This window comes from Festucalex cinctus, chromosome 20 (assembly GCF_051991245.1).
Source record: "Festucalex cinctus isolate MCC-2025b chromosome 20, RoL_Fcin_1.0, whole genome shotgun sequence".
Taxonomy (NCBI): domain Eukaryota; kingdom Metazoa; phylum Chordata; class Actinopteri; order Syngnathiformes; family Syngnathidae; genus Festucalex; species Festucalex cinctus.
This window is the reverse complement of record NC_135430.1, coordinates 12,552,663-12,570,549: the sequence shown is the minus strand read 5'-3', so window position 1 is coordinate 12,570,549 and position 17,887 is coordinate 12,552,663. Positions and strand designations below refer to the sequence as shown.

The 17,887-nt window shown below is 32.1% G+C and overlaps 1 protein-coding gene across 2 annotated transcripts in view; it reads right to left on the bottom strand.

Moving 5' to 3' along the window:
* Positions 1-2,402: 2,402 nt before the first annotated feature.
* The window catches only part of dnajb6b (DnaJ heat shock protein family (Hsp40) member B6b), a 133,164-nt gene continuing 117,679 nt past the window's right edge, over positions 2,403-17,887 (bottom strand). For both annotated transcript variants that reach the window (XM_077509391.1, XM_077509390.1), the window contains 2 exons: positions 3,406-3,561; positions 2,403-3,131 (listed from right to left, as the gene is read on the bottom strand). In XM_077509391.1, coding sequence (XP_077365517.1) covers positions 3,010-3,131; positions 3,406-3,561 — 278 coding nt within the window. In that variant the 3' untranslated portion in view covers positions 2,403-3,009. The remainder of the gene's footprint in view (positions 3,132-3,405; positions 3,562-17,887) is intronic.

Sequence of the window (17,887 nt, the reverse complement as noted above, 5' to 3'; positions counted from 1 at the left end):
GAACATCATCGTCATCCTAACTCCATAAATAAATACATAATAAAACCACACTTTTAATGCTTATGATCCATAACATACATAGACTAACTGTATAAAATGAGACACTCTTATTACAAAAAAAAAAAGAAAAAAGAAAAAAGAAAAAAAAGACAGCGGACTAGATGTTACTATTAGCTTGCTAGCATAAAACTAACTTTGTACAAATTTCAAGAAAGAATGGGAATACGGTTGAAACTTAACTACAGATCAAAAGACAGAACTCCCCACCCAACCCCAAAAAAATGGTAAATTGTTTCTTTAAAAATCTAGCTAGCATCAGACAGCTATGTTTTATCAGGCTGTGTTAGCTTGTTAGCTTGTTTGAGGTTAAGCATGGTAGCACAGAAAGCTCTTAGAAATTTTGATGAAAACCACAATTTGACAGACAGAAATCTCAAACAAATATTTTGACGTTTGCTTAAATGTTTAGCTAGCATCAGACAGCTATGTGCTATCAGAATTTGCTAGCTAGTGAGGTTTAGCTATATAGCATGGAAAGTTGAAAACTTTATCCAAATTTGAATGAAAAGGAAACAAAGGGTGAAATAGTATACAACAGATATAAAGAAAGAAATCTAGAAAGAATGTAAATATGTTATCTGTTTAAATGTTTAGCTAGCAGAGTAGAGCTAAGTGCTATCAAAATTTCCTAGCTAGTCAGGTTTAGCTTGGTACGATAGAAACCATATACAAATTTGGACGGAAAATTGGAACTTGGGGTGAAAATATAATATAATGTTTCACCAAGAGTCTTAATTAAAAAAAAATATTTAAATCATTTATTAAAAAAAAATAAAAATAAAAAATCCACACAGAAAGGCCAGCAACTGTAGCGTCATTTTGTGGTATCTGCCATGTAGTGGTTTAATCTAAGCTCATGCAGTCGACATGGAGCAGGCGGTAACATTTTCCGTGCCTCTTGCCATGTCCCATCATGCATCTGGGGACAGCGACTTGGCATATGGCGGCCATGTTTACGCGTCTTCGCTGACCGCCGCCGACAAAGACGACCGTCACTCATCCTAAGTGAGTTTCTCAACACGTGTCTGGCAGGCGCACTCCGCCGGGACCTCGGTCATTTGCATAGCCAGATTGCTTTCTTTTGATCGGATGAATGAACGGATGGACATTTTTTTTTTCATTCTTGAGTCTTGAAAAAAAAATCCTGGTTGCCAAACTAAAACAGATTATTATAAAAAGATGCAAATGATTGCCCAACAAACGGATGACAATGTTGTCACCATGTCGTTGATTGGCTGTGGAGGTGGTGGATTGTTGCTGTTGCTAGGCAACTGTTACTAAGACGGTTGCCATGTCGGAGGCTCACTAGGAAACGTCATGAATCATGGATGCTTGATTTTTTTTTCATCTCATCTGTAATGCAGATGAGCCCCCAACACACACACCCTGTTGAAAAAAGGTGCATGACGTATAATTTATTTTATTTTTTTTACACATTTGAAGCATTTAGACAATGAACAGTTTGTGCTTAAGGGCCATTTATTTTTTGACTACAATGAATATGTCCTCAATTTTTCACCATGTTTTGCATTGAGATGGAAACTATAAGGGCGTGGTTTTCAAAAATGTCAACTTTTTAACAGACATTGAACGTAACATTTTTCATCCTATTTAACGTTAAGATGTTTGGAAACATGTTTTCAACTGACGCCATTTTGCTATTTGTCTGTTTTCCCCTGATTTTTCTTGCTGGATATTTATAAATATCATCACCCTTGCAAATATTTGTTTGCTAACATGGTGTAAATTAGCTAATAAACTGATTGACTTATTATTATTATTCATGGCTGTTGTAAACATTCAACATGTCCGTCATTTTCATCAGCATCAACTTTTTAGCATTTTGACCTTTTGATGTGTTTATGGGCTTCAAAAATCCTCGTGATTGTAAATTAACCACCAAAACGACACAATTTTGTCACTTCCTGTTTGCTAATCTGCCCGGCAACAGTGTCCCTGAAACATAATTGCAAGTAGTAAAAAGTGCAGGTGGCTTTTTTGTCCCACATTAAGGCCGTTAAGGCCGTCATTCGGGCTTCCTCGTTAGTCGCGTCTTCATCCTCCACAAGTGTTTTTAAGAATAAAATTTAAAAAAAAATCCCTTGGCAGCTCTTTGACCCAAACTCGTTTTCTTTCATCCAACGCGTTTGGTAAGTCCTTGAACGCAACAAAAGACCGGGCTGCCTGACGCGTTTTTTCCCTCGCCGGCGAGCGTTCAAAGCATGTTTGATACTCGGTGGAATTAGCAGCAATTTGTGCTCCAAACTAATTAGAGGCACAGCAGAAAAAAAGAAAAAAAACACAAGAGACGTCTTGTCGTGTTTTATGGTGATTCAATGCAATCAACCCAACTTATGAATGCACGTTTATTCATTTGAATGACATTTGTCACCGTCGCTCCTTACAATAAAAGCTTTTCTTCTTCTTCATGTCGTATGATATGAACAAAAGATGAATCATATCATCATCATCATCATCCCATGACCTCAACCATTTGAACAGTTGCCGTGTATTTCAGTGACATATGTACATATTGCGCATATCAGAAACCGCCACTATCTTTCTAAGAAATGTTGGTAACCAAGCCATGCAGTCTGTGCTACACTGCCACCAAGTGGCCAAATGAATAAAACAGGAACATTTCAAGTTATTCCCTATCTAGATTTTTTTACTTTCAATAGCTACTCCTGTTTTTGTGAAAACTCATTCAAGTCACGTTAGACTATAGGCATTTTTGCGCATTTAGTGTCATAAGTTCAGAAAAAAGAATGAACATTTCTTGAAGGCATCCATATGTTTATGAGAAACAAAAACAAAAAAAGAATTACACAGGAAGAGGTTCATCTTTACAAACGTAATCACTTGGATGCAAAATGTGGGAAAATCCAATCCATATAGGAGATTATGTCAAGTTCAAGTGAACATTTTCAAACGATGACAAGATTCGGTTTAGAAAAAAGGACCAAACCCAAACCCGCCGAATGTGGGGAAGAAGAGTCGTGGCGGCGGCGGCGTTCTTCTTCGTCTCGACTCCTTTAGCCAAAGTTTCTTCCTCTTGGGGTCCGTGTAACCTGCAAGACAAACAAACCGTAGTCAGAAACATCATATTATCTATTTTTAACATTTATTTTTATTTTTTTTAAATGGCACATGCCATTCGATTGAATTCACATAATTATTCCAATTATAAAACATAATTACTGTAATTATTATAATTACAAAACATCATTATAATTACAACTTAACATTACAACAACCCCTTTTGCACGCCACTGCTGACAGCGTTGACACCTGCCAATCAAGAAGCAAAGGGAGCAAAAAGCCGCCTGCCAACATATTTGTCACCTCTGCTGAGGCCGTGCTCTCCTTCCCCCTCCTCATCGTCATCGTCGAGAGCGGCGTTCTGGGCCGAGCTCCTCAGGAGGCGCTGGTGGTGCAAGCCAGCCACGGGGAGGAGATTGTGTCTGCGACGGCGATGCTCCTCGTCGTCTGTTGTGACGTCTGCCTCACAACAACAACGACAATGTTTTGGTCATCTTGTTGTAATAAGAGCGGTTTGCGTCTATGATAGGGGTTAGTGTGCTTGCTTGGTAAGCAGCAAGTCACTGGTTCGAAACCAGCCCAGGTTTATAATTTCTTCTCCCTCCTCCCCTCCTCATCCTCCTCAATTCCATGCAGAAAGGAGCCGTTTTGTTTCTAATGTTTATTGAAGAACTGGCTAGCGTCAAGTTGCGTGGAGGAGTGCTCCAACAGCAGACATGCAGTCGGCTCGCCGGGGGTGCGGCAATCACGGGGAGAGGTGGGGTTTTACTGAACCGGGCGTTTTACTTCCGTGGAACAAAACTAACCAGCAAGGCACCGAATAATTCATAAAAAATTACATCGCCATGGTGTTAAAGGTAAGGTGTTTTATTTAAATAAATAAATAAATAAATAAATAAATAAATAAAAAAAGAGAAAAGACCATGTATAGTGACCAGTTTTATTTAAAAAAACAAAACAAAAAAAGACCATGTACAGTAAGGCATTGTATTTAAAAAAAATAAAATAAAAAATTACCATGTATAGTAAGGCGTTTTATTTAAAAAAAACAAAAAACGACCATGTAAAACCCGACCATATATAGTAAGCCGTTTTAATTATTCCTCACAAGGGTCGCGGGGGATGCTGGAGCTTATCTCAGCTGGCTTTGGGCAGTAGGGAGGGGACACCCTGGACTGGTTGCCAGCCAATCGCAGCGCGTTTTAATTAAAAAAACAAAAAACAAAAAAAAAGACCATCGATGGGTAGGTGTTTTATTGAGGAAAAAAAAAAATGACCATGTATAGTAAGGCTTTTTTTTTTTTTTAAAGACCATGTATAGTAAGGCATTTTATTTAAAAAAAAAAAAAAACACAAAAAAACGACATGTATAGTAAGGCATTTTTTGGGGGTTTTGTGTTTTTGTTTTGTTTTGTTTTGTTTTTTATTTATTTATTTTTTAACGACGATGTATAGTGAGGCGTTATATTAAAAAAAAAAAAACGTTTTTATTTTATTTTTTTTTAAAAACGAGCATGTATAGTAAGTCGTTTTATTTAGGGGAGAAAAAACAACAACAACAAAAAACGACATGTATAGTAAGGCATTTTATTTTTGGAAAAAAAACGACCATGTATAGTAAGGCGTTTTATTTTTGGAAAAAAAACGACCATGTATAGTAAGGCGTTTTATTTTTGGAAAAAAAACGACCATGTATAGTAAGGCGTTTTATTTTTAGAAAAAAAAAACGACCATGTATAGTAAGGCATTTTATTTTGGAAAAAAAACGACCATGTATAGTAAGGCGTTTTATTTTGGAAGAAAAACGACCATGTATTTTAAGGCGTTTTATTTTTGGGAAAAAACGACGATGTATAGTAAGGCGTTTTATTTTTTGAAAAAAACGACCATGTATAGTAAGGCGTTTTATTTTTGGAAAAAAAACGACCATGTATAGTAAGGCGTCTTATTTTTTGAAAAAAAAACGACCATGTATAGTAAGGCGTTTTATTTTTGGGAAAAAACGACCATGTATAGTAAGGCGCTTTATTTTATTTTTTTAAAACCACCATGTATAGTAAGGCGTTTTATTTTTGGAAAAAAAACGACCATGTATAGTAAGGCATTTTATTTTTAGAAAAAAAAACGAACATGTATAGTAAGGCATTTTATTTTTGAAAAAAAAAGACCATGTATAGTAAGGCGTTTTATTTTGGAATAAAAACGACCATGTATAGTAAGGCGTTTTATTTTGGAAGAAAAACAACCATGTATAGTAAGGCGTTTTATTTTTAGAAAAAAAAACGACCATGTATAGTAAGCCGTTTTATTTTGGAAGAAAAACGACCATGTATAGTAAGGCGTTTTATTTTTTGAAAAAAAACGACCATGTATAGTAAGGCGTTTTATTTTTGAAAAAATAAAACGACCATGTATAGTAAGCCGTTTTATTTTGGAAAAAAAACGACCATGTATAGTAAGGCGTTTTATTTTGGAAGAAGAACGACCATGTATAGTAAGGCGTTTTATTTTGGAAGAAAAAACGACCATGTATAGGAAGGCGTTTTATTTTGGAAGAAAAATGACCACGTATAGTAAGGCGTTTTATTTTGGGAAAAAAAACGACCATGTTTAGTAAGGCGTTTTATTTTGGAATAAAAACGACCATGTATAGTAAGGCGTTTTATTTTTGGAAAAAAAACGACCATGTATAGTAAGGCGTTTTATTTTTGAAAAAAAAAAGACCATGTATAGTAACGCGTTTTATTTTGGAAAAAAACGACCATGTATAGTAAGGCGTTTTATTTTTGGAAAAAAAACGACCATGTATAGTAAGGCGTTTTATTTTTGAAAAAAAAAGACCATGTATAGTAAGGCGTTTTATTTTGGAATAAAAATGACCATGTATTTTAAGGCGTTTTATTTTTGGAAAAAAAAACGACCATGTATAGTAAGGCGTTTTATTTTTGAAAAAAAAACGACCATGTATAGTAACGCGTTTTATTTTGGAAAAAAACGACCATGTATAGTAAGGCGTTTTATTTTTGGAAAAAAAACGACCATGTATAGTAAGGCGTTTTATTTTTGAAAAAAAAAGACCATGTATAGTAAGGCGTTTTATTTTGGAATAAAAACGACCATGTATTTTAAGGCGTTTTATTTTGGAAGAAAAACGACCATGTATAGTAAGGAATTTTATTTTGGAAAAAAAAACGACCATGTATAGTAAGGCGTTTTATTTTGGAAGAAAAAGACCATGTATAGTAAGGCGTTTTATTTTGGAAGAAAAAGACCATGTATTTTAAGGCGTTTTATTTTTGGAAAAAAAACAACCATGTATTGTAAGGCGTTTTATTTTGGAAGAAAAACGACCATGTATAGTAAGGCGTTTTATTTTGGAAAAAAAACGACCATGTATAGTAAGGCGTTTTATTTTGGAAGAAAAACGACCATGTGTAAGGCGTTTTATTTTGGAAGAAAAACGACCATGTATAGTAAGGCGTTTTATTTTTAGAAAAAAAAACGGCCATGTATAGAAAGGAATTTTATTTTTGAAAAAAAACGACCATGTATAGTAAGGCGTTTTATTTTGGAAGAAAAACGACCATGTATAGTAAGGCGTTTTATTTTGGGAAAAAAACGACCATGTATAGTAAGGCGTTTTATTTTTGGAAAAAAAACGACCATGTATAGTAAGGCGTTTTATTTTGGAAAAAAAACGACCATGTATAGTAAGGCGTTTTATTTTTGGAAAAAAAACGACCATGTTTAGTAAGGCGTTTTATTTTTAGAAAAAAAAAACGGCCATGTATAGTAAGGAATTTTATTTTGGAAAAAAAACGACCATGTATAGTAAGGCGTTTTATTTTGGAAGAAAAAGACCATGTATAGTAAGGCGTTTTATTTTGGAATAAAAACGACCATGTATAGTAAGGCGTTTTATTTTTAGAAAAAAAAAACGGCCATGTATAGTAAGGAATTTTATTTTGGAAAAAAAACGACCATGTATAGTAAGGCGTTTTATTTTTGGAAAAAAAACGACCATGTATAGTAAGGCGTTTTATTTTGGAAGAAAAACGACCATGTATAGTAAGGCGTTTTATTTTGGAAGAAAAACGACCATGTATATTAAGGCGTTTTATTTTGGGGAAAAAAACGACCATGTATAGTAAGGCCTTTTATTTTGGAAGAAAAACGACCATGTGTAAGGCGTTTTATTTTGGAAGAAAAATGACCATGTCTAGTAAGGCGTTTTATTTTTGGAAAAAAAAACGACCATGTATAGTAAGGAATTTTATTTTGGAAAAAAAAGGACCATGTATAGTAAGGCGTTTTATTTTGGAAGAAAAACGACCATGTATAGTAAGGCGTTTTATTTTGGAAGAAAAACGACCATGTATAGTAAGGCGTTTTATTTTGGAAGAAAAACGACCATGTATAGTAAGGCGTTTTATTTTGGAAAAAAAACGACCATGTATAGTAAGGCGTTTTATTTTGGAAGAAAAACGACCATGTATTTTAAGGCGTTTTATTTTTGGGAAAAAACGACGATGTATAGTAAGGCGTTTTATTTTTTGAAAAAAACGACCATGTATAGTAAGGCGTTTTATTTTTGGAAAAAAAAACGACCATGTATAGTAAGGCGTCTTATTTTTTGAAAAAAAAACGACCATGTATAGTAAGGCGTTTTATTTTTGGGAAAAAACGACCATGTATAGTAAGGCGCTTTATTTTAATTTTTTTTTAAACTACCATGTATAGTAAGGCGTTTTATTTTTGGAAAAAAAACGACCATGTATAGTAAGGCATTTTATTTTTAGAAAAAAAAACGAACATGTATAGTAAGGCATTTTATTTTTGAAAAAAAAAGACCATGTATAGTAAGGCGTTTTATTTTGGAATAAAAACGACCATGTATAGTAAGGCGTTTTATTTTGGAAGAAAAACAACCATGTATAGTAAGGCGTTTTATTTTTAGAAAAAAAAACGACCATGTATAGTAAGGCATTTTATTTTGGAAAAAAAACGACCATGTATAGTAAGGCGTTTTATTTTGGAAGAAAAACGACCATGTATTTTAAGGCGTTTTATTTTTGGAAAAAAAACAACCATGTATTGTAAGGCGTTTTATTTTGGAAGAAAAACTACCATGTATAGTAAGGCGTTTTATTTTTGGAAAAAAAACGACCATGTATAGTAAGGCGTTTTATTTTTAGAAAAAAAAACGACCATGTATAGTAAGCCGTTTTATTTTGGAAGAAAAACGACCATGTATAGTAAGGCGTTTTATTTTTTGAAAAAAAACGACCATGTATAGTAAGGCGTTTTATTTTGGAAGAAAAATGACCACGTATAGTAAGGCGTTTTATTTTGGGAAAAAAAACGACCATGTTTAGTAAGGCGTTTTATTTTGGAATAAAAACGACCATGTATAGTAAGGCGTTTTATTTTTGGAAAAAAAACGACCATGTATAGTAAGGCGTTTTATTTTTGAAAAAAAAAAGACCATGTATAGTAAGGCGTTTTATTTTGGAATAAAAATGACCATGTATTTTAAGGCGTTTTATTTTTGGAAAAAAAAAACGACCATGTATAGTAAGGCGTTTTATTTTTGAAAAAAAAACGACCATGTATAGTAACGCGTTTTATTTTGGAAAAAAACGACCATGTATAGTAAGGCGTTTTATTTTTGGAAAAAAAACGACCATGTATAGTAAGGCGTTTTATTTTTGAAAAAAAAAGACCATGTATAGTAAGGCGTTTTATTTTGGAATAAAAACGACCATGTATTTTAAGGCGTTTTATTTTTGGAAAAAAAACAACCATGTATTGTAAGGCGTTTTATTTTGGAAGAAAAACGACCATGTATAGTAAGGAATTTTATTTTGGAAAAAAAACGACCATGTATAGTAAGGCGTTTTATTTTGGAAGAAAAAGACCATGTATAGTAAGGCGTTTTATTTTGGAATAAAAACGACCATGTATTTTAAGGCGTTTTATTTTTGGAAAAAAAACAACCATGTATTGTAAGGCGTTTTATTTTGGAAGAAAAACGACCATGTATAGTAAGGCGTTTTATTTTGGAAAAAAAACGACCATGTATAGTAAGGCGTTTTATTTTGGAAGAAAAACGACCATGTATATTAAGGCGTTTTATTTTGGGGAAAAAAACGACCATGTATAGTAAGGCCTTTTATTTTGGAAGAAAAACGACCATGTGTAAGGCGTTTTATTTTGGAAGAAAAACGACCATGTATAGTAAGGCGTTTTATTTTTAGAAAAAAAAACGGCCATGTATAGAAAGGAATTTTATTTTTGAAAAAAAACGACCATGTATAGTAAGGCGTTTTATTTTGGAAGAAAAACGACCATGTATAGTAAGGCGTTTTATTTTGGGGAAAAAACGACCATGTATAGTAAGGCGTTTTATTTTTGGAAAAAAAACGACCATGTATAGTAAGGCGTTTTATTTTGGAAAAAAAACGACCATGTATAGTAAGGCGTTTTATTTTTGGAAAAAAAACGACCATGTATAGTAAGGCGTTTTATTTTGGAAAAAAAACGACCATGTATAGTAAGGCGTTTTATTTTTGGAAAAAAAACGACCATGTATAGTAAGGCGTTTTATTTTTAGAAAAAAAAAACGGCCATGTATAGTAAGGAATTTTATTTTGGAAAAAAAACGACCATGTATAGTAAGGCGTTTTATTTTGGAAGAAAAAGACCATGTATAGTAAGGCGTTTTATTTTGGAATAAAAACGACCATGTATAGTAAGGCGTTTTATTTTTAGAAAAAAAAAACGGCCATGTATAGTAAGGCGTTTTATTTTGGGGAAAAAACGACCATGTATAGTAAGGCGTTTTATTTTTGGAAAAAAAACGACCATGTATAGTAAGGCGTTTTATTTTGGAAAAAAAACGACCATGTATAGTAAGGCGTTTTATTTTTGGAAAAAAAACGACCATGTATAGTAAGGCGTTTTATTTTGGAAAAAAAACGACCATGTATAGTAAGGCGTTTTATTTTTGGAAAAAAAACGACCATGTATAGTAAGGCGTTTTATTTTTAGAAAAAAAAAACGGCCATGTATAGTAAGGCGTTTTATTTTGGAAGAAAAACGACCATGTATATTAAGGCGTTTTATTTTGGGGAAAAAAACGACCATGTATAGTAAGGCCTTTTATTTTGGAAGAAAAACGACCATGTGTAAGGCGTTTTATTTTGGAAGAAAAATGACCATATCTAGTAAGGCGTTTTATTTTTGGAAAAAAAAACGACCATGTATAGTAAGGAATTTTATTTTTGAAAAAAAAGGACCATGTATAGTAAGGCGTTTTATTTTGGAAGAAAAACGACCATGTATAGTAAGGCGTTTTATTTTGGAAGAAAAACGACCATGTATAGTAAGGCTTTTTATTTTTGGAAAAAAAACGACCATGTATAGTAAGGCGTTTTATTTTTAGAAAAAAAAAACGGCCATGTATAGTAAGGAATTTTATTTTGGAAAAAAAACGACCATGTATAGTAAGGCGTTTTATTTTGGAAGAAAAAGACCATGTATAGTAAGGCGTTTTATTTTGGAATAAAAACGACCATGTATAGTAAGGCGTTTTATTTTGGAAGAAAAACGACCATGTGTAAGGCGTTTTATTTTGGAAGAAAAATGACCATGTCTAGTAAGGCGTTTTATTTTTGGAAAAAAAAACGACCATGTATAGTAAGGAATTTTATTTTGGAAAAAAGGACCATGTATAGTAAGGCGTTTTATTTTGGAAGAAAAACGACCATGTATAGTAAGGCGTTTTATTTTGGAAGAAAAACGACCATGTATAGTAAGGCGTTTTATTTTGGAAGAAAAACGACCATGTATAGTAAGGCGTTTTATTTTGGAAGAAAAACGACCATGTATCGTAAGGCGTTTTATTTTTAGAAAAAAAAACGGCCATGTATAGAAAGGAATTTTATTTTGGGAAAAAAACGACCATGTATAGTAAGGCGTTTTATTTTTGGAAAAAAAACGACCATGTATAGTAAGGCGTTTTATTTTGGAAAAAAAACGACCATGTATAGTAAGGCGTTTTATTTTTGGAAAAAAAACGACCATGTATAGTAAGGCGTTTTATTTTTAGAAAAAAAAAACGGCCATGTATAGTAAGGAATTTTATTTTGGAAAAAAAACGACCATGTATAGTAAGGCGTTTTATTTTGGAAGAAAAAGACCATGTATAGTAAGGCGTTTTATTTTGGAATAAAAACGACCATGTATAGTAAGGCGTTTTATTTTTAGAAAAAAAAAACGGCCATGTATAGTAAGGAATTTTATTTTGGAAAAAAAACGACCATGTATAGTAAGACGTTTTATTTTTGGAAAAAAAACGACCATGTATAGTAAGGCGTTTTATTTTGGAAGAAAAACGACCATGTATAGTAAGGCGTTTTATTTTGGAAGAAAAACGACCATGTATATTAAGGCGTTTTATTTTGGGGAAAAAAACGACCATGTATAGTAAGGCCTTTTATTTTGGAAGAAAAACGACCATGTGTAAGGCGTTTTATTTTGGAAGAAAAATGACCATGTCTAGTAAGGCGTTTTATTTTTGGAAAAAAAAACGACCATGTATAGTAAGGAATTTTATTTTGGAAAAAAAAGGACCATGTATAGTAAGGCGTTTTATTTTGGAAGAAAAACGACCATGTATAGTAAGGCGTTTTATTTTGGAAGAAAAACGACCATGTATAGTAAGGCGTTTTATTTTGGAAGAAAAACGACCATGTATAGTAAGGCGTTTTATTTTGGAAGAAAAACGACCATGTATCGTAAGGCCTTTTATTTTTAGAAAAAAAAACGGCCATGTATAGAAAGGAATTTTATTTTGGGAAAAAAACGACCATGTATAGTAAGGCGTTTTATTTTGGAAGAAAAACGACCATGTATAGTAAGGCGTTTTATTTTGGAAGAAAAACGACCATGTATAGTAAGGCTTTTTATTTTTGGAAAAAAAACGACCATGTATAGTAAGGCGTTTTATTTTTAGAAAAAAAAAACGGCCATGTATAGTAAGGAATTTTATTTTGGAAAAAAAACGACCATGTATAGTAAGGCGTTTTATTTTGGAAGAAAAAGACCATGTATAGTAAGGCGTTTTATTTTGGAATAAAAACGACCATGTATAGTAAGGCGTTTTATTTTGGAAGAAAAACGACCATGTGTAAGGCGTTTTATTTTGGAAGAAAAATGACCATGTATAGTAAGGCGTTTTATTTTTGGAAAAAAAAACGACCATGTATAGTAAGGAATTTTATTTTGGAAAAAAAAGGACCATGTATAGTAAGGCGTTTTATTTTGGAAGAAAAACGACCATGTATAGTAAGGCGTTTTATTTTGGAAGAAAAACGACCATGTATAGTAAGGCGTTTTATTTTGGAAGAAAAACGACCATGTATAGTAAGGCGTTTTATTTTGGAAGAAAAACGACCATGTATCGTAAGGCGTTTTATTTTTAGAAAAAAAAACGGCCATGTATAGAAAGGAATTTTATTTTGGGAAAAAAACGACCATGTATAGTAAGGCGTTTAATTTTGGAAGAAAAACGACCATGTATAGTAAGGCGTTTTATTTTGGAAGAAAAACGACCATGTATAGTAAGGCGTTTTATTTTTGGGGAAATAAAACGGCCATGTATAGTAAGGCGTTTTATTTTTGAAAAAAACAACGACCATGTATAGTCAGGCGTTTTATTTTTGGAAAAAAAAAAAACGACCATGTACAGTAAGGCGTTTTATTTTTGTAAAAAAAAAAAAACGACCATGTATAGTAAGGCGTTTTATTTTGGAAGAAAAACGACCATGTATAGTAAGGCGTTTTATTTTGGAAGAAAAACGACCATGTATAGTAAGGCGTTTTATTTTTGTAATAAAAACGACCATGTATAGTAAGGCGTTTTATTTTGGAAGAAAAACGACCATGTATAGTAAGGCGTTTTATTTTTGGAAAAAAAACGACCATGTATAGTAAGGCGTTTTATTTTTAGAAAAAAAAACGACCATGTATAGTAAGGCGTTTTATTTTGGAAGAAAAACGACCATGTATAGTAAGGCGTTTTATTTTGGAAGAAAAACGACCATGTATAGTAAGGCGTTTTATTTTTGGAAAAAAAAACGACAATGTATAGTAAGGCGTTTTATTTTTGAAAAAAAACAACGACCATGTACAGTAAGGCGTTTTATTTTTTGAAAATAAACGACCATGTATAGTAAGGCGTTTTATTTTTGGAAAAAAAAACGACAATGTATAGTCAGGCGTTTTATTTTTTGAAAAAAAAAAAACGACCATGTACAGTAAGGCGTTTTATTTTTGGAAAGAAACAAAAACGACCATGTATAGTAAGGCGTTTTATTTTTGGGAGAAAAAAAAAACGACCATGTATAGTAAGGCGTTTTATTTTTGGAAAGAAAAAAAAACGACCATGTATAGTAAGGCGTTTTATTTTTGAAAAAAAAACGACCATGTATAGTAAGGCGTTTTATGTTTGGAAAAAAAACGACCATGTATAGTAAGGCGTTTTATTTTTGGAAAAAAAAACGACCATGTATAGTAAGGCGTTTTATTTTTTGAAAATAAACGACCATGTATAGTAAGGCGTTTTATTTTTTGAAAAAAAAAAAAAACGACTAAGGCGTTTTATTTTTTGAAAAAAAAAAAACGACCATGTATAGTAAGGTGTTTTATTTTTTGAAAAAAAACGACCATGTATAGTAAGGCGTTTTATTTTGGAAGAAAAACGACCATGTATAGTAAGGCGTTTTATTTTGGAAGAAAAACGACCATGTATATTAAGGCGTTTTATTTTGGGGAAAAAAACGACCATGTATAGTAAGGCCTTTTATTTTGGAAGAAAAACGACCATGTGTAAGGCGTTTTATTTTGGAAGAAAAATGACCATGTCTAGTAAGGCGTTTTATTTTTGGAAAAAAAAACGACCATGTATAGTAAGGAATTTTATTTTGGGAAAAAAAAGGACCATGTATAGTAAGGCGTTTTATTTTGGAAGAAAAACGACCATGTATAGTAAGGCGTTTTATTTTGGAAGAAAAACGACCATGTATAGTAAGGCGTTTTATTTTGGAAGAAAAACGAACATGTATAGTAAGGCGTTTTATTTTGGAAGAAAAACGACCATGTATAGTAAGGCGTTTTATTTTTAGAAAAAAAAACGGCCATGTATAGAAAGGAATTTTATTTTGGAAAAAAAACGACCATGTATAGTAAGGCGTTTTATTTTGGAAGAAAAACGACCATGTATAGTAAGGCGTTTTATTTTGGAAGAAAAACGACCATGTATAGTAAGGCGTTTTATTTTTGGGGAAAAAAAACGGCCATGTATAGTAAGGCGTTTTATTTTTGAAAAAAACAACGACCATGTATAGTCAGGCGTTTTATTTTTTGAAAAAAAAAAAACGACCATGTACAGTAAGGCGTTTTATTTTTTGAAAAAAAAAAAACGACCATGTATAGTAAGGCGTTTTATTTTTGGAAAGAAAAAAAAACGACCATGTATAGTAAGGCGTTTTATTTTGGAAGAAAAACGACCATGTATAGTAAGGCGTTTTATTTTGGAAGAAAAACGACCATGTATAGTAAGGCGTTTTATTTTTGGAATAAAAACGACCATGTATAGTAAGGCGTTTTATTTTGGAAGAAAAACGACCATGTATAGTAAGGCGTTTTATTTTTGGAAAAAAAACGACCATGTATAGTAAGGCGTTTTATTTTTAGAAAAAAAAACGACCATGTATAGTAAGGCATTTTATTTTGGAAAAAAAACGACCATGTATAGTAAGGCGTTTTATTTTGGAAGAAAAACGACCATGTATAGTAAGGCGTTTTATTTTGGAAGAAAAACGACCATGTATAGTAAGGCGTTTTATTTTTGAAAAAAAACAACGACCATGTATAGTCAGGCGTTTTATTTAAAAAAAAAAAAAAAACGACCATGTACAGTAAGGCGTTTTATTTTTGGAAAGAAACAAAAACGACCATGTATAGTAAGGCGTTTTATTTTTGAAAAAAAACGACCATGTATAGTAAGGCGTTTTATTTTTGGAAAAAAAAAAACGACCATGTATAGTAAGGCGTTTTATTTTTGGAAAGAAAAAAAAACGACCATGTATAGTAAGGCGTTTTATTTTTGAAAAAAAAACGACCATGTATAGTAAGGCGTTTTATGTTTGGAAAAAAAACGACCATGTATAGTAAGGCGTTTTATTTTGGAAGAAAAACGACCATGTATAGTAAGGCGTTTTATTTTGGAAGAAAAACGAACATGTATAGTAAGGCGTTTTATTTTGGAAGAAAAACGACCATGTATAGTAAGGCGTTTTATTTTTAGAAAAAAAAACGGCCATGTATAGAAAGGAATTTTATTTTGGAAAAAAAACGACCATGTATAGTAAGGCGTTTTATTTTGGAAGAAAAACGACCATGTATAGTAAGGCGTTTTATTTTGGAAGAAAAACGACCATGTATAGTAAGGCGTTTTATTTTTGGAAAAAAAAACGACAATGTATAGTAAGGCGTTTTATTTTTGAAAAAAAACAACGACCATGTACAGTAAGGCGTTTTATTTTTTGAAAATAAACGACCATGTATAGTAAGGCGTTTTATTTTTGGAAAAAAAAACGACAATGTATAGTCAGGCGTTTTATTTTTTGAAAAGAAAAAAACGACCATGTACAGTAAGGCGTTTTATTTTTGGAAAGAAACAAAAACGACCATGTATAGTAAGGCGTTTTATTTTTGGGAGAAAAAAAAAACGACCATGTATAGTAAGGCGTTTTATTTTTGGAAAGAAAAAAAAACGACCATGTATAGTAAGGCGTTTTATTTTTGAAAAAAAAACGACCATGTATAGTAAGGCGTTTTATGTTTGGAAAAAAAACGACCATGTATAGTAAGGCGTTTTATTTTTGGAAAAAAAAACGACCATGTATAGTAAGGCATTTTATTTTTTGAAAATAAACGACCATGTATAGTAAGGCGTTTTATTTTTTGAAAAAAAAAAAAAACGACTAAGGCGTTTTATTTTTTGAAAAAAAAAAAAACGACCATGTATAGTAAGGTGTTTTATTTTTGGAAAAAAAACGACCATGTATAGTAAGGCGTTTTATTTTGGAAGAAAAACGACCATGTATAGTAAGGCGTTTTATTTTGGAAGAAAAACGACCATGTATATTAAGGCGTTTTATTTTGGGGAAAAAAACGACCATGTATAGTAAGGCCTTTTATTTTGGAAGAAAAACGACCATGTGTAAGGCATTTTATTTTGGAAGAAAAATGACCATGTCTAGTAAGGCGTTTTATTTTTGGAAAAAAAAACGACCATGTATAGTAAGGAATTTTATTTTGGGAAAAAAAAGGACCATGTATAGTAAGGCGTTTTATTTTGGAAGAAAAACGACCATGTATAGTAAGGCGTTTTATTTTGGAAGAAAAACGACCATGTATAGTAAGGCGTTTTATTTTGGAAGAAAAACGAACATGTATAGTAAGGCGTTTTATTTTGGAAGAAAAACGACCATGTATAGTAAGGCGTTTTATTTTTAGAAAAAAAAACGGCCATGTATAGAAAGGAATTTTATTTTGGAAAAAAAACGACCATGTATCGTAAGGCGTTTTATTTTGGAAGAAAAACGACCATGTATAGTAAGGCGTTTTATTTTGGAAGAAAAACGACCATGTATAGTAAGGCGTTTTATTTTTGGGGAAAAAAAACGGCCATGTATAGTAAGGCGTTTTATTTTTGAAAAAAAACAACGACCATGTATAGTCAGGCGTTTTATTTTTTGAAGAAAAAAAAAACGACCATGTACAGTAAGGCGTTTTATTTTTTGAAAAAAAAAAAACGACCATGTATAGTAAGGCGTTTTATTTTTGGAAAGAAAAAAAAACGACCATGTATAGTAAGGCGTTTTATTTTGGAAGAAAAACGACCATGTATAGTAAGGCGTTTTATTTTGGAAGAAAAACGACCATGTATAGTAAGGCGTTTTATTTTTGGAATAAAAACGACCATGTATAGTAAGGCGTTTTATTTTGGAAGAAAAACGACCATGTATAGTAAGGCGTTGTATTTTTGGAAAAAAAACGACCATGTATAGTAAGGCGTTTTATTTTTAGAAAAAAAAACGACCATGTATAGTAAGGCATTTTATTTTGGAAAAAAAACGACCATGTATAGTAAGGCGTTTTATTTTGGAAGAAAAACGACCATGTATAGTAAGGCGTTTTATTTTGGAAGAAAAACGACCATGTATAGTAAGGCGTTTTATTTTTGAAAAAAAACAACGACCATGTATAGTCAGGCGTTTTATTTTTTGAAAAAAAAAAAAACGACCATGTACAGTAAGGCGTTTTATTTTTGGAAAGAAACAAAAACGACCATGTATAGTAAGGCGTTTTATTTTGGAAAAAAAACGACCATGTATAGTAAGGCGTTTTATTTTTGGAAAAAAAAAAAACGACCATGTATAGTAAGGCGTTTTATTTTTGGAAAGAAAAAAAAACGACCATGTATAGTAAGGCGTTTTATTTTTGAAAAAAAAAACGACCATGTATAGTAAGGCGTTTTATGTTTGGAAAAAAAACGACCATGTATAGTAAGGCGTTTTATTTTGGAAGAAAAACGACCATGTATAGTAAGGCGTTTTATTTTGGAAGAAAAACGAACATGTATAGTAAGGCGTTTTATTTTGGAAGAAAAACGACCATGTATAGTAAGGCGTTTTATTTTTAGAAAAAAAAACGG